Here is a 21,910-nt window from a genome sequence, read left to right as displayed (position 1 = left end):
TGATCACTCAGTTTCACTTTATTACGGCACAGATGTTTGGGGCAGAAATTCTTCAGCGAATTTTGTGTTGTAATATTCCTCACCATGACAGCATGTATGGACGAAATCCCCGGAATTTATCTATCATCTATTCCTAAATATTCTTTCTCTCCTAAGCGCTCTTCTCACGATCCTTTCACCAACGTCTACAGGATCTTCTAAGAATGGGCAGGCCATTTTCCAAGAGAACTGATTGGTCAGGAGGCGGTGCTTTTATACTCACTGATCTCTTATCCAGAACACAACCTGCTCCGGAGCAGGTTAGCCGTTCAGCAAAAGTTACCACGGTGATTTATCCCAGTAAGAAGTGAACCAGTGTCGTCGTACGGAAAATCCAGGGTTAATCCTGAAGTTATATCGGTAAGAGAAAATCCAGCTTCATCGTACAGGCCTCTGGTCTCTACTTGGCCTGTTGTGTTATTGTTTTGTTTGAGAGCCCCCTGGTGGTAGAATTTTACATACTGTGTGTTTAACAGCTGCAGTTCGAGGAAAAAATCAACATAATGAAACATACTTCCTTTTTTCCTCACAGATGAGAAAAACTTAATACTAGAGTTTTTAATAGTTTCGGAAGCACTTTTTCTCAGAAAGAACAAGCTTTGAGATTTGGGTTCTCACTGATACAGAGTACAAATATAAGTACTTAAAATTCCATTACACTTTTTCAAATTATTTTGAAAGTTTGCTTTTATTTTCATCAGATGTTCCTTAGCCCTTTTATTTGACAGTTAGGCTGTGGGTTTATGTTAAAATATCACCAAACTGCAGACATGACTCTAACTTTGTCTACCTGCTCAACTAAAGAAAGGCAAACATTGTGTTTTAAAATGGTATTGAGTAAAGTATCTGTATTGTGCTATGAGTACCAGTACTTTGGTTAGGTGTCAGCTCCTATTCTTGTATCACTGTCAGTGAATCCCTTCTTCCAGCCCAGAGTAATGTGTTTTTATTTGCATTTTTGAAAGAATTATTGTTTGGCTTGTTTCTAAACTAACTGTACACAATGCTTGACAAGAAAAAAAAGAAAAAAAAAAAAATTTAAAATCTATGAAAACTTCTAATCTGAGAGCTCTTCCTGATTTCACCAGAGTTTAATAAACCTTCTCTTGTTGGTAATTGTGATTTAAAGTTTGAAGAAGATATCCTAAAAGCACAGAAAGCACCTATGTGTATTATAATCTCATTATTTAATATTTTATGGAATGTAATCCAATATAAAGGATACATTTGATGTTCTAACAGGTAAATTAACAAAAAAACGTGCTTTATTACCTTTAAAAATGTTTGATTCATTGATGTTCATCTGTTCAGCTTTTCATTGATTCATTTTTAATCAGAGTTTATATTTAAGAACTTTTATATAAAAAAGGAATCAAATCTATAAATATTAAGATCTTTTTGGTATGTTTTTGTATTTCTAAATGTTTTTGAACATGAAAGGTTTTGGCTGCATTTGATTGCAAATTAAAATTCAAAATAAAGTATTTAAATGTGTATATTTAAATGTGTTTATTAACAACTCAGTTTACATATTTTGGAAGCAAAACTGAAGTTTGCTAAATTATTACTTTTGAAAGCCCTAAGTGGACAAGTAGACAAACATTTTGAATTTTCTGACTATTTTGACCTCCGCTTATTTTCCTTGTGTTGAGTTTAGAATGTTTGTTTTCAAGAAAATAAGTAATATCCTCGAGAAAAAAATGAAAATATATTCATCACAAGGGAAACAAGTTTTGTTATTGTTCTTGGATAAAGGATACAAGATCATGAGAAAAACAAACAAAAATGTCCTTAATGTCAGGAAAATATAATTAAGATTAGAGGATGCAATTCAGCTTGGTCTTGGTAAGAGTTTGGAAAATGTTTCAACTTTAATATTAATAAATATATTTAATTGTGCCTTTCAAGCAGAGCAGAGTACTACAACTATTGCAGCAAAAGACAAAAAACAAAATGAATAAAGCAATAAATTATACAAGATTGATTGTGATGTATGTAGAGTTTAACAGGATTTCGTTGGTCTACATTAAAAGTAAGATTGCTTTGTTTGGACTTAGGTTTTGAGGTGCTGAATGCTGGACTTTATCACCCTATTCTAAACTTCAAACAAAAAGTAAGGCAATTCGTGTTTGGTACATTATTTCTTTGTTTTAACATTACTTCTTGGTAATAAATCTTATACCATTGGAAAGCCTGTTTATTACCCTTTTAAATGATTTCAAATTTGTAAGGATCATGCATTTGTGGGATGAGCAGAAGAGCTGAGTATGTGGGTTGCGCCCATCAAAAATGTGCCAAATCTTCTCTGCCAATGCCAAACAGCTGATTCTGCCATTGACTCGTGTTTGGTGTTTGGTGGATTGGATGATTGAAGTTTGAAGAAACAAGACATATTGGCAATTTAACAATTTATTCATTTAACAAACAGGAGCCTCAGTAGGGTGTGGAAGAACCATACACAGCCACTACAGCATGGCACCTCCTCCTCATGCTGGTCACCAGCCTGGTCGCACACTGCTGTGGGATGGCATCCCATTCTTCAACCAGCATTTGTTGCAAGTCAGCCAACGTGGTTGTGTTGGTCACTCTGGCACGAACAGCACACCCAAGCTGATCCCACAAGTGTTCAATGGGGTTAAGGTCAATACTGCTGGCAAGCCATTCCATCCTCTACACTCCCTATTCTGGAGGTAGTCTCTAATAAACCCTGCTCTGTGGGGGCAAGTGTTGTCATCTTGGAGGCTAGAGTTCTTGCTGACAGGGTGAGAAAACAGTATTATTGGGGTGTTGTCTTCTTGGGACGCCCACTTCACAGCCTGTCTCTGACATTCCCCGTTATATGGAACTTGGCCTTCAGTTTGGAGATGGTACTAGGGTCCACTCCAAACAATGCTGTAACTTGGTTTTGGGGAACACCAGCTTGAAGTTGCCCAACTGACGGGCCCTATCCAGGTCAGTCAAATGTGGCATGCCGATTCTTGAAGCAGACATCTACTGACCACTGTATCAGGGCCCATGCTCACAGGTGCTGCCAATAAGGCACCTGATTAGCAGCACCTGGGGGTACCAGAAGCTCAAAAAAAGAGTCACTAGCAACAGCAAAAAAGGTTTGGCATTGGCAGAGAATATGTGGCACATTTTTCATGGGCGCAACCCACATACTCAGCTCTGCTGCTTATCCCACAAATGCATGATCCTTACAAATACAGCATCATTTAAAAGGGTAATAAACAGGCTTTCCAACGGTATAAGATTTATTACCAAGAAGCACTGTTACAACAAAGAAATAATGTACCAAACACGAATTGCCTTACTTTTTGTTTGAAGTTTAGATGTTCCCCTCAAAACTACATTAGGGGCTTACAACTAACTGTGACCTAAATCTTCATGTTTCTTTTGCAGTGAAACAGAAAATCATGAACATCATCTCACCGTCTGCGTCAGGCATCAGCACCTATCAGAGGTCGACCACAGGGGGACGGTGACCTCAGCATCAGCACCTCCACCTACAGGCTGCTCCCACTCCTCATGAACAGAGGACTCTAGGCCTTGGATGTTAGACTGTACAGAAAAATGATAGTAAAACTTCTCACACCCACAGAATGTCTTCTGATTGTTACTTTTGTGTCACATCACGCTTGATTTTTTTTTTTTTTTTTAGAAATTATTTCTTGCTTTTTAGAGAGAAAAAAGAAAACTCTGTGATTCTGTTGTAAGAAACTGCAGTGAACCGAAACCGCAAGAAGTATTTATGAATGGAAAATTAGCTTTTGGAAGATGCAATACCTATTTTAATGTTACTTTTTTCATGCCTTTGTATTGTGCAATGTCATGGGTACTGATCAGTTTGAGGTATCAACCGTGATAAACAATGCTTTTTCTAAACCTGTGTCTGTGGGTTTTTTTTTTTATTATTTAAAGAGGCATTACTTGATCATTTTAAACCAAAGAGTTACAGAAAAAAAACCTGTACATTGAGTTTTATTGTAGAAGTATGCTTAGAAGTATGTTGATAGCCTTTTGGTTTCCATGACTACAACCAGTTTGTGCACAGGTTATGTTTGAATGGGTTTGAACCCCAAGTTTAAACAAAGAAGGCAACTGAAACAAAACCCTTTTCATGGTTGACTTTATTGGCTGCTCTGTAAATACATGGGGAAATCCAGTGATGGTTTGAAAGCAACAAGTAGTACAGTTTTCCAGCATACACAGTACAGGCCTTAACAGATGTCTTTTACCAGCACCCACTGTAAGGTTATTGCCAAAGCTGGCCCAAATTAACATTATTGGTAATTACCAAAATGATTGTCTTTGTTTCTGTAATGATTAATACATCAGTATGTAGAAGTTTGTTTTTTTTTTTTTTTTACCAAAATGCTTTTTTTTTTTTAAGATTTATTTTTGGCCTTTTTTGCCTTTATTAGATAGGACAGTGGATAGAATTGGAAACGGGGAGGAGAGCGGGGAGAGACATGTAGGAAATAGTGCCATGGGCCGGATTTGAACCCGGGTCGCCCGCGCACATGGTGTGCGCCTTAACCACTCGACCACCGGCGCGCCCCAAAATGCTATTTTTAATGCTAAAATATAAATCTTATTGTTAGCCAATAATTTTCAAATTTACTCCTTTATAAAAACAGAAAAAATAATAAATCACATTATTATGTCATGATTAAGATGGCAAATTATAGCTATTTACTTGCGTTCCTGGACAGAAAAATAGTTTTAGTGGTTGAATGCTGTGCTTAATTCATTTCTGACTTCTTAGAGAAGCCCAGTGAGCCAGCTCAAATTTGTTTACAAAAAGGTGAATTCAGTTTGAAATTCCTCATTCCTGTTCAAAATGGTAAAACTTGGAGAGTTCACTGGAAATTACTTCAAAAGAGTCCACATAATAGCACTTCATGATGCTGGATGGATTCTGAGACAAATAGGCTAAAGACATAAAGTGTTCTCAAAGTGGTCAAGTATGCTGCAGAGACCGGTGCTTAAAATCTTGAGGTGGCTGGACTGTTGATGACTGGAGAAGGTACTGTGGACAGGCGAGTCCAAGGTTGAACTCTTTGTCTCGGTCAGCATTGTCATGTAACTGCAGAAAAGCTGGAGATCATTTTGATGCAGGATGCACTGCATCCACAGTGAAAGAAGGTGGAAGAGTCCATAATATGGAAACAGCATGGGCAAATTAGTGAAAATTGTCGGTATCATGAACAACAACATCTTAGATTGAGTCCAGAAGGGTTTCCATGATGCATCGATTGGTTGTGGTGTCATATACCAACAAGACAATGACCCCAGGCATGCTTCAGGGCTGTGCAGAGACTACTTGACCAACAAAAAGGAATCTGCAGTACTGCCAGTCCGGCCAAGTCCAGATTTAAATCCTATTGAGCAAATTGGGGATTTAGTAGATAGATTGAATGCATAAAAGTTTCATCAAGGCAAGTCTGTTGGAACAGCTAGAAACAATTTGAAACTCAATAACAAAGAGACTAGAAAAGTCCATAAAAACAGTGGCAGCAAGGATGCAAGCTGTTATCTAGGCCAAAGGAGGCCATGAAAATATGAAGTTTTTTGGTTATTATGTGTGAAAAATAATTTTTTAGTTGTTTAGTAGTTTATTTGTCAAATAAATAACAATAAATATTGTAAAATGTTTTCTTGTTTATATGATAGGTGGTCTAATAAATGTGTTAAGCACTGAACATACTTTCACTCTGCTTCACCTCTTCAGGAAGACTATTTATCAGGTGAGTTATTGGATGTAACCTAAAAGCTAAAGTCTTTGTTGGAGCTTTTACATTACTGCACACCTCAACTGAACACCAGAGACTTGGTGTGAACTATAATCACAGAAATGCTTCAAGATACAATGCTAGCAACACGAAAAGGCCACGGACAATGGGAGTGCACAGCTTCATCTACTTTACAGCACAGCTAAATGAGGGTTCACTGTGGCAGTAGAGGTGTGTGATGATTATTAAGTGGTACACATACTGTGGTGCAAATTACACTATTAAGTTTAGTTGATATATTAAAGCTAGGTTTGTTGAGTAACTGGACAGCTACATATTGTTTTAAATCATTTTGCTGCCAATTACCACCACATTAGATTTGAAAATAATAACTGACTGAAGTGTATAAATTCAGCTTTATTTGGGGGGGGGGGTTTTACAACTTCAGTTTTTATTGCTCTCTGGTAGATTTATTGGGTTCATTTCAGCCTAATTATAGCCTCCTTCATTGCATTAATACCCCCTTGGACCTTATCTTGATAGATACGTCAAACAGCCACACAACATCAATTCAACAGTTGAAGTCATCTCCAGACATTTTATCTGCTTTATTTGTCTTGGAGTGAGCAGGGAGAAGACTGTAAAGGATTTAATACAAGTGTAAAAACATTGTGGTTATATCTGTAATTATGTTAGTTTGTCCAGATACTTTTGTGCCCTGGATAATGGAAATATTATGGATAAAGTGGCTGTAATTCCAAAAGTAAATCCCATATTTTTATGAAACCCTTTGTATCAAATCTGAATGCCTACACTTCAGTCACATCTTTGGATTATTTCAGATCTTCTGTGGTGATAAATAGAAGCAAATGGTAATTATTATGTGCTGTCCTAACCTGATGCTGCCTCATACATGAATGATTCCCAGTCTCATCCTCACAGTAAGGAATACAGGCTATCAATTTAACTCTTTTATCCAATCTCTAAAAGAAAGACAAGCAACCCACTCATGAACAAATTGTTATTTAATAATAATACATTACATTCAAGGCAAATGATACATCCTTATCAATACATATTCAGCAATGCAATCAATCAGTTGGCTCTCTGAATAAATAGAAATCTTGAAGTCAGTGCACAACATTGAGAAGGAACACTTAACAGTCAACGTTTAACAACATCTGCACACATTCTGCATCTCTGCACAGTTTAAACCTCCCACTAGAGCTGCTAAAACCAACATAAAAATAGATTTTAAAATAAGGTATATATATATCTATATATCTATATATATATTTATTAAGGTTTCCACTGTCTTCATAGAAATATTGGGCTCCCCGTTTCCTATTTACAGCAATATAGACTTTAATGGATCTTCTCAAACGACAGAAATTGCACAGTAGTTAAGAATCACAATTTTCAAAAATATTGTACACACTTAGTAAACAGTCAGTCTTCAAGATGCAGTATGAAATTGCACATTGTTGTCATGCCACAGAGGGGGCTGTTTCAAGGCTTTGGTACACAACGTCCTGATTGGAAGAAGAAGAAAGGGAGAGATACATCCACACCTCTGCCCACTCCTGGGATGAAAACTAGCGAATGAAGAGAGCCGGATCACTACAGTACACCTCAGGATGGGGAAGACTCTTGGCACTTGGATCACAGGTGCAGGTCCGTGCTGGATGACCAATCAGATGCAGCTGTGTCGGACGTATTAAGGAGGCAACAGGGGGGAAACAGTATCAAAATTTCTCTTCAGGTACAAACATGAATGATAGATACTCTGTGCTGTTACTGTGAAGCCCAATACCGACTGAATACTGACTCACTGATCACTGGGAGAGTTTGGCATCAAAAGCAGCTTCTTGTTTTAAAAAAGTGGAACCACAAACTGTTTTCTAAATGGACCTGATTCAAGCTTTTTCTGTTTCCAGAGGCTCGACTCCAGGCAGGATTGCAACCAGTTTTCCTGAGAGTGCTGCTGCTCCATTTTCAACAGAAATCATGGAATTAAGGCTTTAATATTTCTCTTGTGGGATTAAAAAAACAGCAATCTGTTTACCTTATCAATATATACTTCTATACCAAACTAATATCCAAAAATAAAGCTAAAATGGTATTTTAAAGCAATAGTATGTAACTTTTCCAGATTCAAATCACAGTTTCAAAGTCCAGCAAATATTAAATTTACTTCGAACTGAGATAATTGTGTAACTTTAGCAGTGGGCTGCAGTTCTCTCGTGAGAAATTGAGCTCAGCAAAAGATCATGCAGGAAGACTGTTTCTGCTCATTCTTCAGTCACCACTTAATCATATCTATCCCTTTTCCATTCTTTCTCTCTTCCTGCTCTGACAATCAGCTGATTATGGGCGTTCACTCTCCTAAGTTCTCAACTTATCAGATTCTGCCACAACCCGGTTTGTCCAATCATCATGCACCTGTCAGATTTTAAATGTGTCATTCTCTCTTTCCCCATCAGCTAGTCGTTCTGTGCAGATGCGGCAACCCTCCTCCACCCCAGCCACCTCCATTCAGTTATCCAATATCTAGTCCAGATCCTTTCAGGTCTCCTGCTCATCTTATCCTGCATCCCTAGTTCCTAGGCAGCTTCTCAGAAGCCTACTCCTCATCTGATCCTGCATCTCTTAACACCACCACCAGTGTCTAGACTCCGGGGGGTATCCTATTTCTGCCGTTTGCCTCCATACCCCTTCAAATACATGATATCGTCAAGGTAGAGTCTAATTGCCAAGGACTTTAAACAATTCTCTTTCATTCAATTAGTGAAACAAATTATTGTTAAACTCGTATTAGGTCTTTCCTGATTGAAGTGCATTTAGCATGATGTCAGCTAAAAAGAAGCCAGTTAGCCCACTGTTTGACACACTGACTAAGGCTAAGAGACAGAAGAGGACAATGACAGATGAAGCTAAGAGGTAAAAAAGGATTTGTTCTTTGGCTTCTTGTCAGCTTTATCACTTTATGTTTGTCACTAAATACACATTGTTTAATCTGGTTCACACAGCACTATTTTTGTCTTTTATAATGGCACCATTTAAGACCATGCAAAATCTAATATCTAGTGGCTGACAGCCTGGCGACACCAAAAGTGCAAACCTAATCAGTCATATGCTCCCATCATGTCATTATTTTGTCATTCATTATTTGCAGCTGTGTGCGCATCCATAGGCCATCAGGGAGGCGGGTCAAAGACTATCAATCATTGCTACAACAGATGAACCTGGTTCTTGAGGCATCCTTGATTATGTCACACTGCAAGTGTTTGTTGCTAGGCCTGATGTGTGATGATGAGCCCTAACAATGGAAGCCAACCAAACCACATCATCTGCAAAAAGCAGAGATGGAGCTCTGAGGTCCCCAAACTGGAAACCCTCCTACCCCTAACTACACCTTGAGATTCTTTACATTAAAACCACAAACAGAATCTGTGATGAGGGGAAGCCCTAGCTGAGCCCAACATACACTGGGAGCATGTCTGAATTTGTATTCAGACACAACTCTCGCACTGGTTAAACAGGGACCTGATGGCTCACCACATCGGCGGGCCACATATGACCCCCTGAGGGACGTGATCATAAGCCTTCAAGCTTCCAAGTCTCTGAGTCCAAAAAACACATTTAGACTGGAGGGGCAAACTCCCATGCACCCCCAAGAAGCCCTGCAAGGGTGAAGAGCTGGTCCACTATGCCATGGCCAGGATGAAATTATTTTTAACAATTTATTTTAGAAATTCAGCTTACTAGATTTCAGTGTACTATTTTCAACCAATTCAACTAGTTTTCCATTAATTTAGTGACAGTTTTCTCACTTTTAGTTTACTGTTTCAACCACTACTTTAAGTTTTCTATTTAAGCCATGCACAATAAAAACATTTCAATATTTCCTCAATACAAACTATGGTTCTAAAATGATATGATTACCTCATCTAGCTAAAATTTTATGTGTATTCAAAATTATGTATGACTAAATGAGGGAAAAGACTTTAAGTTTTCTTTGACCTAGCAGAAGCAGAAAAGGTTGATATTTTGGAGTGTTTGACACTATTTTTGAAATGCAGATAGATAAAATATTCCTCCCCTTATGCTGAGAGATTACTCTTCAGTTAAATTGTGATGATTCCTTAGAGCTATTTTTTCCCCTTAAAAAAATATAATTACATGAATTTATCATAAATGAACAAAAAAAAAAAATGAATTGAGGAGTTTTAAGGGAATGGCTGTGTGCTTTTATTTGATCTGTTGTGCTCTTCTACTCTGCTTCTACAGTGTTGAATCAAGCTTTTAATCACTTAAATTGCAGACCAACACGCTCAGGAAAGCTGGCTGTAACCCATTCCAATTTTCTCTGCAGTTTGGCCTCTTGTGGTGCCTCCAAACCCCCCAGACTCTGGTGTTCTTCACAGGCACCATGAAAAATTCCTCAGAAAAAGTGCAACTCGGTATGCTGGGCTGTCACTGAGAAAGGCAACATTTGTGTGATAATGAACACAGAAGGAGAGAAGAGAACAAGGGGTTAAAAACACACATGCTTGCTGTAGAAAACACTCATGAAAGGTAGTTGGCACAGTCCATTTGGTCACTAATGAAAACTTCTTCGTGGCTTAGTCTTCTGCTCCTCTGTGTGTAAATCCTGCACTCTGGTGGCCTCCGCTGGTACTGCATGGAGGAACACTTCCTGACAGGCATTGAACATGTTCTGGTTCAGAGTCAGAAAAGGGTGACACTTCAGAAACTTGCTGTATTGTTAGAGCAATTGCTGCATGTAGAAATGTGTGTGTGTGTGTGTGTGTGTGTGTGGGTGTGTGTGTGTGTGTGTGTGTTTTCATGCACACACACAAGCTCTTGTAAGACCAGGGAGACTCAAGAATGCATTCACAGTGTGATCAAACTCACAAGCATGCAGACAAATCCACATGTCTGAACGGACACCATGGGCATTCCATGTGAAGGTTAAATGTAAACAGATGGAGGCCCAGCTCCAGTGATGGGCCTCCTCAGCAGCACTCCTGCCCCACTCAGAGGGACTCCAGCTGGGCAGGGGGGGGGGGGGGGGGGCCAGACTCCCTGGACCTGCAACAGAGATGTTGAGGCCAGGAAAGAATGAGTGTCTCTGAAGGATGAGAGGAAGAGCTGAGTGTCCCATAGATACTCTCTCTCTCTGCATCCTCTTCTTCTTCCTCACTTGTTGTCCATCAGAGACTGGACTCTGTGCACCAGTTCACGGGCTATCTTCAAGATGTGCTGCACATCATGACGCTCAGCCATTTCTGTGAATTAAACACAGTTGGTATTTTTAAACACACATGAAACTCCTGAAAATGTGTAATTATTTGCACGAGTGGCAGGTGTGAATGCAAACAGCTAATTTTTTTTAAATTCTCAACTTTACCGATTTTTTTCCTTTTGAGCTATATAGTTAAAGGTACAGTGTGTAGAATTTGGCTGCATTTTGCTAAACAGAAACGGTGTAAATGGGATGTAATGTTTATATATCTATGTGAAGCATGTTAAAATAAGTGCACAATCATCCCCTTTAAACTTTCATTTTCTTTTTACAAAATTAGAAAAAAGCTTTTTAAATTTACATTACCGCGGGTTGCCCTCACGGAGGCTGACATAACGAACTGCCATGTTGTCTATGGCAATGTTTTGGGGACAGAAAGAGCGAAACGCGATTTTTAAATACAAACCTGCCCGCCGGTCCTGAAAGCTACCTGGAAGGCAGGTGGAGAAGAAGACTGACCTATAATCTATAAAAACAATGGTTACAAAAATGAATGAATAAACCCTCACCTCTTCACTGCTGTAAATGATGTCCGGCTCACGTTCCTTTTTGGTCTTCAAAGGCTCTCGTCGCTTAGTGATGTGACGTTTTGGTAACAGATCGGCTCATTCTAAAATCTGAACGCTAGATGTCGCTAAAATGCCAAATTCTACACAATGCACCTTTAAAACTCTGTGTGTAATTCAATTGAGCTGTTTTGAAAAAAATTACCACAAACTAGCAAGTGGGGATATACATATATCATGCAATTTTGAGGTCACTGCTGCAGTTTTTGTGCATTGTTAGTCTCCTGGTATATGACCCTGAGCTTGTAAAGTGGAGAGTTGCTCAAAATGTGGTTCAAATTTCCCACAGTGAGTGATGGTTTGGGGTGCCATGTCATCTGCTGGTGTTTTTCCACTGTGCTTTATCAAATCAAGAGTCAGTGCTGTCAGCCATCTACCAGGAGATTTTAGAGCATTTCATGCTTTTATCTGCTGAGAAGTTCTATGGATATACTGATTTCCTTTTCTAGCAGGACTATGCACTTGTCCACAGGGAAGCCAAAACGAGCAGAAACTGGTTTGCTGTCCATGGTATTACTGTGTTTGATTGGCCAGCCAACTAGTCTGAGAGTGGTCTGGCTGCAGAAAGTGCATCTCTGATAGCCACTCTCACAGATCATTTATCTGAGATGCTGTTTATCTCAGAGCGGAAATATAATTTAATATAAATATGTATTAAATTTCTGTTTAGGGTTAGGGTAAGGTGTCCGCATAGGTTCTCATTCATCCAAGTCATGGTTATTCAAATCTTCATGGGGGTGAACTGACCTGAATCCCTCAAGGAATGTATGGATTATTCTCAAGAGGAAGATGAGAGAAAGCAGAGCCAACAATACAGACAGGCTGAAGGCTATCAATGCAACCTGGGCTTCCATGGGCCTCCTCAGTTATACTGAGGATGTGTCAAATTACATGTAGCATCCATATCAAGGCAGAAAAACAGTCATAAATTTGTCATATTTGGTCTTGCTAACAAAAAGATGCCTTTTATGTGTTTCTAATGCACAGTTCAGAACAAAACAGTCACAGATATAGAAAATTCACACATTACACATTGTATTTATGTACACTACCGTTGAAGAACTTGATAATGTCAGTGAAGTCCATGTTGTTGTCAATGATGATCTCCCGGTAAACTGTGACCAGGGCCAGGGCCAGAAAGAGGACAAAATGCTTTGAGGAAATTCTGGGTGCCACCCAGATCACCTCCCACACTGCAAACACGTCCTCATACAGGAGCTCTGCACACAAACATACAAATGCACACAAAACACACAGTAACCGTCAGCATTTATAAACTTTCAATCAGTTACAATAAAATGTTTGAGGTTACACAGCTCCATTCATTGTCAGAAGCAGAAGTTTTGGTCTAAGGCACTGACTGACAAATTTCTAAATTTGCCACTTGGGGGCAGGACCTTCCTGGTTGAGCCGACTGGGTATAGTCCATAGAATCTATAAACACAGATTTAGTCTAGGCCTGGGTCAGATTACACAGTTGTTGTTTTTTTCTTACATGCGGCTTTGATTGTTGTTCACAATGATAACCTACAGGCAATAAAAAAAGTGATGCTGATTCATTTTCAGGGTCCTAGAACCTTTTGACTACCAGAGCAGCTATAACTGTGCTTAAATGTGTGGTCTGACCTTGGGATAATTGGGATCTCCCATTTGTTTCTGAATAGGAATTTTAAACGGTATCAACGGTGGTAAAAATATTGAAAATGATTTACAATCTATCCACCTGTCACCCTCATTATGGATAACCCTTATCCTTGAAATCAATACAGATTTGTTTTTTTTATTCCAGTCAGCCCACAAACATTTACGTATTGAGGAATGTTATTCCCAATGGGATTTCGTTGTTTCCTTGGTTTGAGCCTGGAGTGGACACTCAAGAACCTGCAGTATTTTTGCATGTTGCTGTTGGTTGTGGTCTGTATACATATTCTTTTATAAGTTGTTTTTTCTCAGTTTGTAAATGTGGTTTGTTATGACATTGGGTTATGCATTTTAACATGGGGGTAGCAAAAAGTGGATTATCACATCTGGATAATTATTTTATCTGCAATAAAAACCATTTTCATAACCAGGCCTGATAAACGCTAGAATTAAAACACCTGGCAGCTACCAACCTGTAAACACTAATAACTGTTGAATCAGAATGAATAACAGAGTATAATAAAGCTTAAAAGGAAACCTCGATGAAGAAAGTAATATTGTGTTTATGGTGAGGGTATAACTTGGTGGTTCACCTCTCTTAAAGTCCAGCAAGAACCAGCGGTAACAGAAGTAGAAGTGAGTGTAATCTCCATTCTGCTGCATCAGTTCAAACAGCTCAGAGTCCAGGATCTGACATCAGAGAAAAAAACAGAGACTATAAATGACATTCATACGGACACTCACTCAAAGACAGACTCTAGAGGTTGGATCTATTTGCCACCTGGATAAGTGATCTCATGTTGGCAAAGTGTGTATCCATGGCTCCACCGTTGGGGAAGTTCTGACTCATCCTCTTCATCAGCTGAGTGAAACAGCTGTAGGCCAGGCACTCTGACACACAGACGATAAAGGGTCAGGCTGCCATGTTGGCACAAACGCCTATTTCTGTTTCTCTAAAGTCCCGTCACATTAACAAATTTACAAAACTGGTTTAGAGAAACAAATTATATTTGGCAGTCACATTTTAATCATGAATGAAATCACAAATAATGTGGTGGCTGAATGAAAGTGCATCCAATAAAAGTTTGTGATTGTGCCACTGAAAAACTCAGATTAGTATTAAATCAGCTTTCAAAACTTTTCTTTTTCTAAAACTATGAAACAGCTGCTTCATAAATGTCTTCAAAGCACCAGACTCCACTAATGAAAAAAAAGCTTTTTACAGAACAGAACAAGGGAGTTGCTTCCTACCCCATCTGCTATTTTTCAGTTTTTTTTTTTTTTTTGAAGTGTTAAGTCTGAACTCACTAAAGCACCAAAGCTGCAAATGAACAAAAACAAGCAGCCAATTTAGTCTTTAGTAGTTTAGCTTTAGTAGAACATCATGTCCAGTGTCTTGTATGGTTTCTCTTTATTTTAGATGATCAGGTTTGGTAGCTTTTAGGAATGCAGATTTAAGATATTTCAAATTGTTTTTAATCATGACAGACAGTAGAGCAATCTGAGCCAGACAGTGACAAACACTTCATTGTCTGGACTTATATTGCATTTGTTCTTAAAGGGATATTTCAGTGTTTTTGAAGTTGGGTCGTATAAGGTAACTGGCAATAGTAGTGGCATTAGCCTCCAGAGATTTCAGTGAGCATTGCCCTTTCAAATCACTTGTGCTTAGTGAAGCAAGGCGATATACAGTAGCTCAGAGTAATGTAGCATGTTTAAGGTAAAAATAGGGCAAAAAACAAAATGTTGGCCCAATGTACGCTATAGCGAACATTTTTAAAGTTTTTTATTTTTCACCCAGAAAACCTGTGTCTGGCATCAATGCGTGCTTTTCTGCCTCAGCGTATCCGATCAGCTGATTGGGTCTGCGGGCTTCAACAGAGATAACAACAAACTAAACTAAAACAAAACTAAAATGAGCTTTTTAGACTAAAGTGACGATAATGTGCAGTTAGCTGTGGATATGATGGGATAATTTTATGAGCCTCAGAACAAAGAGGAACTTCTACAGTTGGAGACTCAGCAGAAAAAAAGAGAGGAAAGAAACTTGTGGAGACTGGTCAGCAGTAGAGATCTTTAGCTGCCTGGTGGTATAGATGTGTAAACTGTGAGCCCATGAACACAAGAGTTACTGTCATCATGAGTGGGACTTCCTGACATGTCTGATCAAAGATAGCAGCTCACAGATGCCTGCAGCCTGCATCACTCCCCATCCAGAGTTCCCTGCCTTACTGAACGCTGCTGTTTGTTGTTTCCTCTATTTTTTGATGGATGTTTTTTACTAGAGTATTTATTGAACTTCTGTATCTGAGTCATTTACACCAAATGTATGTGAAAATGTGGCTAATGAAGCTTACAAAATACATGTTAGCTATTAACACAGTTGATCAATAGACACAGCATCTTCTCTGTGTGTAGGACAGCACCAGTGCTGGGGTTAATGCATTACAAAGTAATCTATAAGTGTACTCAGGTTGTTTTTTTGTGTTTTAAATAATTTAATGAAATAGCTCTGCAATTAAAGATGCTCTACAGTTACTTTTTCTATTTTTCTTATATTCTTCTACCTTTTCTCACCAAAAAAAGGCATAAAGCTTTTGAGTATCTGCACTGTTTCTGTTTATCCCTGATTTCTTGGCAGATTTTTGCCCACCAACAGAGGGTAAACCCACAGGTGTGCCAATGCCCATGCTTTATTAGTTGACTTAAAACATGAGTTTGCATAGAGGTCAAAGCTTATTTTGAAATATGTTTGATATTTGGAAGACCATGTTTAATGAGATGTAAAGAATGTTTAATCTTTGGTAATGTGAAAGTATTCTAACACATTACTGTTCTCAGTATGTAATGCAGTAACATACAGTAAGAAGTTGCTTTTAAACATAACACTAGCCTAAACTGGACAACACAAAATGTTACTGTCATGCTAAACTCCATAAAAAGCTGCTTGGTGAAATGACCTGTGGTTTCCTATGTTAAACAAGGCATAAAGGTTTTAATTGGAGAATGGCTGCAGGAGCTGATTTTCTCTTACTGTAATAGTAAATGTGAGAGGATACAAGGTGACATGATGATTCTTTGTTCTCACCATCATCCAGGATGACCATGAGTGGAGCGAGCAAGTCGCACATTCCCTGAACATAGCCGATCTCTAAATGTTCCCACACATAGCTGCAGAGGAGGCATAGGAGAGCAAAACAAACACATTACACTAAACAGAGTAGCAAGTGCAGTCTACTATTCTCCACTCTGACCATTAATATGCAAAATTATGCATCACTAGGCTATACAAGTATCCAGTAATTTAATGTGCAGCATTCCCAAGATGCATTGTTTTTACACTGGGGGACTCCCTTTTTTTGCTGTTAATGCTTATAGGCAATATGCTTAATCTTAGTGGTTGGAAACTTGGGTCGCAATCTCTCATTTAGGAGGTGGGGCTTGGTCCTGAGGCTAGACCAGTTGAGAACCACTATTTAAGAAGATATGAAACACATTAAGGATAAAAAGTAATTATCTAAATGGATGAACATTAGCATTTATCTAGTTGTGTTACTGGCAATCCTGTGATACTCTGCAGTCGCAGAGGACTGTTAATATGAAAAACTAAATGAAGCTCTAAATCGGAACCATCCCAATATATTTCCATCTCATATTCATTTAAATGTTTTTTGATCAGAAACCTGAAGCTGCACTCTCATACTAGTACAATGAGAACTATATGAGATTATATGAGAAATAAACATACAGTGCCATGAAAAAGTATCTGCCCCCTTTCTGATTCCTGACTTTATTGCATATTTATCACACTTAAATGTTTCGGATCATCAAACCAATTTTTATATTTCACAAAGACAACCCAAGTAAACAGAAAACGCAGTGTCTGAATGATTATTTAATTTTTTTGAGGGGGGAAAAAATCCAAACCTATCTGGTCCTGTGTGAAAAAGTAATTGCTCCTTTTGTTAAATCATGAGTTAACTGTGATTAACCACAGTTTTTGGAAACCTGAGTTCAATTCCACTGGCCACACCCAGGCCTGATTACCGCCAGATTTGTTGAATGAAGAAATAGAAACTGTCAGACAAAATGAAGGAGACAACAACATCTCAAAAAGAAACGCATCATGCCACAATCCAAAGAAATTCAAGAACAAATAAAAAAACAAAGTGATTGAAATCTATCAGTCTGGAAAATGTTACATAGCCTTTTCCAAGGCTTTGGGACTCCAGTGAACTACGATCAGAGCCATTATCCACAAATGGAGAAAACTGGGAACAGTGGTGAACCTTCCCAGGAGGGGTTGGCCAACCAAAATTACTCCAAGAGTGCAATGAAGACTCATCCAAGAGTTCACATGGCAACCTAGAACCACATCCAAGAACTGCAAGCCTCACTGGCCTCAGTCAAGGTCAGGGTTCATGACTCAACCATAAGAAAGACACTGGGCAAAAATGGCACCCATGGGAGAGTTCCAAGGCCAGAACCACTGCTGACGAAAAAGAACACAAAGGCTCGTCTCACATTTGCCAAGAAACATCTGATGATCCTCAAGACTTTTGGAGAAATATTCTGTTAACTGAAGAGACAAAAGGTGAACTTTTTGGAAGGTGTGCAGCCTGATACATCTGGTGTAAAAATAACAGAATTTGATAAAAAGAACATCATGCCAACAGTCAAACATGGTGGTGGCAGTTTGATGGTCTGGGGCTGCTTTGCTGCTTCAAGACCTGGACCACTTGCTGTGATTGATGGAACAATGAATTCTGCTGTCTACCAGAAAATCCTGAAGGCCGAAGTCCGGCCATCGGTTTGCGCCCTAAATCTCAAGCGCACTTGGGTTGTGCAGCAGGACAACGACCTGAAATGTACCAGCAAGTCCACCTCTCAATGGCTCAAGAAAAACAAAATTAAGGTTTTGGAGTGGCCAAGTCAGGGTCCGGACTTAAATCCAATTCAGATGCTGTGGTGCGACCTTAAACGGCAGTTCATGCTGGAAAACCCTCCAATATGGCCAACTTAAAACAATACTGCAAAGAAGAGTGGTCAAAATTCCTCCACTGTAATGAGAAAGACTCATCACCAGTTATCACAAATGCTTGATTTCAGTTATTGCATCCAAGGGCAACACAACCAGTTATTAGGTTCAGGGGGGCAATTACTTTTTCACACAGGGCCAGATTGGTTTGGATTTTTTTCTCCCCTTAAAAAAATTAAATAACCACTCAAACACCGCATTTTCTATTTACTTGGGTTGACTTTGTGAAATATTAAAATTAGCTTGATGATCTGAAACATCTGTGATAAATTTGCAAAAAAGTCAGGAATCAGAAAGGGGGCAAATACTGCAAATACAGCACTGTATAATGCCCATATTTGCAGGCAGTGCCTGACTCTAATTGGTTAAATTATTTAGATACACATCTTATTAAAGTAGCTTTCTGTGAAGGATCCAAATGTTTCTCTTTATACCTGCACATGATGTTTCGTAGTTTCTCTAGGTTGGCAGTTGTGAAATAATAATAGTTGCGGTCGCAGCGTTGCACGTCTTTGTCTATTCTGTGCAGATTCAGGGCCACTGTGTCCAACAGCTCAATCTGCACCAAGGAGACATGATCACATTTAATTTGTGAGAAAATGTAGACGCTTTAGTGTGTTTTACCACTTACAATTTACTATGTGTTTGATTCTTTCTTTCTGCTACTTTTGTTTATTGCCAAACATCTTTAAAACATTACAAATTTCCTGCAGGTACTGTTATTCAAGCTTCAAGCCAAATTACATGAATAAAAGATGTAATCAACGCAATGACCTCACCGTATACGAGGAAAGTGAAGGTAAGATCCCCTCTGCAGCCGCTCCATTGGTCACCAGTTTGTCCAGCTGACTGCACAGTTTGTCCTCAGTCAGAGACTCTTGACGCCCCCCCAGCACACCTGGAGTCCTGCCCTCCTCCCCGCCCCCCCCTTCCTCCTCCGTGCTCTGCCCGTCGTCTATGCTGGACAGGATCTGGGAATGAGCAGAGGTCACTGAGTAGTTTCTGGAGGAGGGGAGACCCGAGTCAGGGGAGTCAAACTCCACCAGAGGGCGCTCCTCTTGGGGGAGGGCTGCAGGGGGAACCAGGGTGGTCATGGTGGGGGTACTGTCCTCTCCACTGGGGGTCTCCTGGCTCCCCGCATCCGGCTCATCCACCGACATAAACACCTGAAGAATGATCAAACTTGAAACTGATGTGCAGAGATTTTGATGCTTAAGGTTGCTCTTAATTTGAGTGTGAATTTAACTTCACAATGGAGAGTTATGGCCATGTGAAAGGAAAGGCAAAGAGATTTTGAGAATAAAGTCCCAAAATCACTATGAAGATAGTGGGGTAGCTACATATCTTGTTAAAAAAAACTTTTAAAGTTTTCATGACTGATGTTATGACAGAGTTGTTTTAGTTATTTGAAAAAACAACTCACCTTTCAATGCAGATGAAGTTTAGTAGAGAAATGTAAAGCATAGTGATACAGTATGAGGAAATATGTTACAGAGACACGCTTTTTCAAGGGTGGAACTTGCAAACGTTAGGAAAAGCAACATTACAATCTTCATAACATGCACATCTTAAAATTTCTCATTACAGCAGTCAAAAGCAGGACATTATTCAGTAACAATGCTCTTTGTGATCACACATCTAATGAGGAATTAGATGTAATTAAGTGTCGGGTTTCTTCACCTCGTTGCTGAGCGTTGAGTCTCTGTGTACGAGCCGCAGGACGTGGCTGTCAATACTGCTGCCTGAGGAGAGCTTGGCAAAGATGGCCGACTGCATCTCCTTCTCCCTCTGCTTAACGATCACCTCACAAGCTTTCCACTCCCGCATCACCTGCTGGTACCGCTCGCTGATCTTCACATCAATCTGCAAAGAAATGAATTCAGGTGAATGTCTGGTCTGGCTTTCAAAATAGGCTCAACTGGACTTATTTGTTATCTAAATGAGAGATTACACATTGCTTTGAACAGGCTGTGATGGATGAAACTTAATTAAGTGCTGAGTGTAACAACATGTGCAAAAACAGTTGTTGCTTTTGTCCAACTTTTCCAACTTAACATAATTGTTTCCAAGTTGATCTAACAGCACGAATGCTTTCACTTCAACTGCAGGGTGTGGTACTCTTGCAAGAAATGCATACGGCTTTATGGCTCAAATTCAAATAGCGGCCTTCGGATAAGAAGAAGCCAGTTAGCCCATCTCTGTTCTCTTTCATATGAAGGCTGAGGCTAAGAGTTGGAAAAAACTAAGACAGAGAAAGAGTGGCCAAGCAAGAGGCCAGATTAGATTGGATATTTGACATACTTTTAAACATTTCAGAGAGATTCTCAAATCAGTAGGCTGCCATCCTGACATAGAGCTACATATGTAGCTGTTGGTCAGTTGCAAACTGATTATGCTACTTCCCTGCAAACAGGTATAATAATCTATTTCACAACTAATCGAAATGCAACAGTCTGACACTGGAGGTTAGACCCCTGCAGGCAGTTTTCATAAGAGGTTCTTATGTGATCATTGTCTCTGTCAAGCAGCTTTAGCAAATGCAGGAAGTCATCTAACCCCAGTTATGCCTCAGGTTTGATACAAAAAATAATTTATCTTTATGCCAAAAAGTAGCCATTGTCCTTATCAGTCTAAAAGTTAGCTTCATAAAAAACACATCTTCTCTCATGTTTGACTGAGAAAACAGATTGGAGTTTGTTCAACAGGTCACATATTCTGCCCAATAATAAATCTCTTCTCTGAATCAGCAGGTAAGTGTGCTAAATGCCAGCATTAACATTTGCAGATGATATACTGTAGACACAAGTCTGTAGTATATGCTAGTGGCTGATGTTTGTCAAAAGGGCTGATATCATCTGATGCATCTCTGCCTTCCTATTTGGAACCTAGAAACTTATCTCAGTTAGCATGCTATTATTTTTTCTTTAATTAAGCCATTTAGCTATGACCTATCAGCAAACAGTTTGCAAAAACAGGCTGTAGACACTAGCAGACTTGTGCAAAATCAGGTAGTATTATTGTTTTCTGTCATTAAATACGGTGCCTCAGCTTCCCGCGTCTTTACCAGCTTTACCACCCTTTGTTAGGAGGGGGAGGTTGCAGCGTTTTGTGTATTTTATGACATTGCAGATTCACCCAGAGACCTTCAGTTGGCAACAAAGTGGATCAAACCAAATTCATCCAAACTGCTACTTTGAAGGTTTGAGTAGGCAGGAAAAAAAAACACTTTGCAAACTTTCCATTTTCAATAAAACACACTTCCTTTTCAACCAAAAAGACCTGTGTCACTGCTCATGGCTGACACAATCTACAGGCATTTCCTTTTAAGAGGGAAATAAAGCTAGTTTGCATGTTTTACAGCAACAGTGAGGAGTTTTAAAAACTATGAAACAGACTGACATCTTTTCATTATTACCCACAAAAGCAAAAAAAAACCCATCAAAACCAAAATTTCTCTACAGTTATTTATAAGCGTGTGAATTGATGCAGTAGGTGTCAGAAAAAGTGATTGACTACATGCTGACAAAGCTGCCTTTATTTCCATATTACTAGGGAAACATTAAAACTGCAGTAAGTGATGCAA

The 21,910-nt window shown here is 39.1% G+C and overlaps 2 protein-coding genes across 7 annotated transcripts in view; one reads left to right on the top strand and one right to left on the bottom strand.

Annotated features, from left to right (window-relative positions):
* tpst1 (tyrosylprotein sulfotransferase 1) overlaps window positions 1-3,924 on the top strand; it is a 74,138-nt gene extending 70,214 nt beyond the window's left edge. For both annotated transcript variants that reach the window (XM_041811365.1, XM_041811357.1), the window contains one exon: window positions 3,442-3,924. The gene's annotated coding sequence lies outside the window, so the exon portion shown is untranslated. The remainder of the gene's footprint in view (window positions 1-3,441) is intronic.
* A 2,925-nt stretch (window positions 3,925-6,849) lies between these two features.
* Window positions 6,850-21,910, bottom strand: part of sgsm2 (small G protein signaling modulator 2) — a 138,990-nt gene continuing 123,929 nt past the window's right edge. For 2 of the 5 annotated variants that reach the window (XM_041807628.1, XM_041807641.1), the window contains 8 exons: window positions 20,008-20,190; window positions 19,107-19,493; window positions 18,762-18,886; window positions 16,378-16,460; window positions 14,071-14,180; window positions 13,883-13,979; window positions 12,701-12,868; window positions 6,850-11,065 (listed from right to left, as the gene is read on the bottom strand). In XM_041807628.1, the coding sequence (XP_041663562.1) occupies window positions 10,977-11,065; window positions 12,701-12,868; window positions 13,883-13,979; window positions 14,071-14,180; window positions 16,378-16,460; window positions 18,762-18,886; window positions 19,107-19,493; window positions 20,008-20,190 (1,242 nt within the window). In that variant the 3' untranslated portion in view covers window positions 6,850-10,976. Of the gene's footprint in view, window positions 11,066-12,700; window positions 12,869-13,882; window positions 13,980-14,070; window positions 14,181-16,377; window positions 16,461-18,761; window positions 18,887-19,106; window positions 19,494-20,007; window positions 20,191-21,910 lie in introns of those variants that run through there. The other 3 variants (XR_005993009.1, XR_005993008.1, XR_005993012.1) reach the window with 3 other exon arrangements.

The sequence above is a fragment of the Cheilinus undulatus genome, linkage group 2 (genome assembly GCF_018320785.1).
Source record: "Cheilinus undulatus linkage group 2, ASM1832078v1, whole genome shotgun sequence".
NCBI classification, from domain to species: Eukaryota; Metazoa; Chordata; class Actinopteri; order Labriformes; family Labridae; genus Cheilinus; species Cheilinus undulatus.
This window is presented reverse-complemented; position numbering and strand designations above follow the sequence as displayed.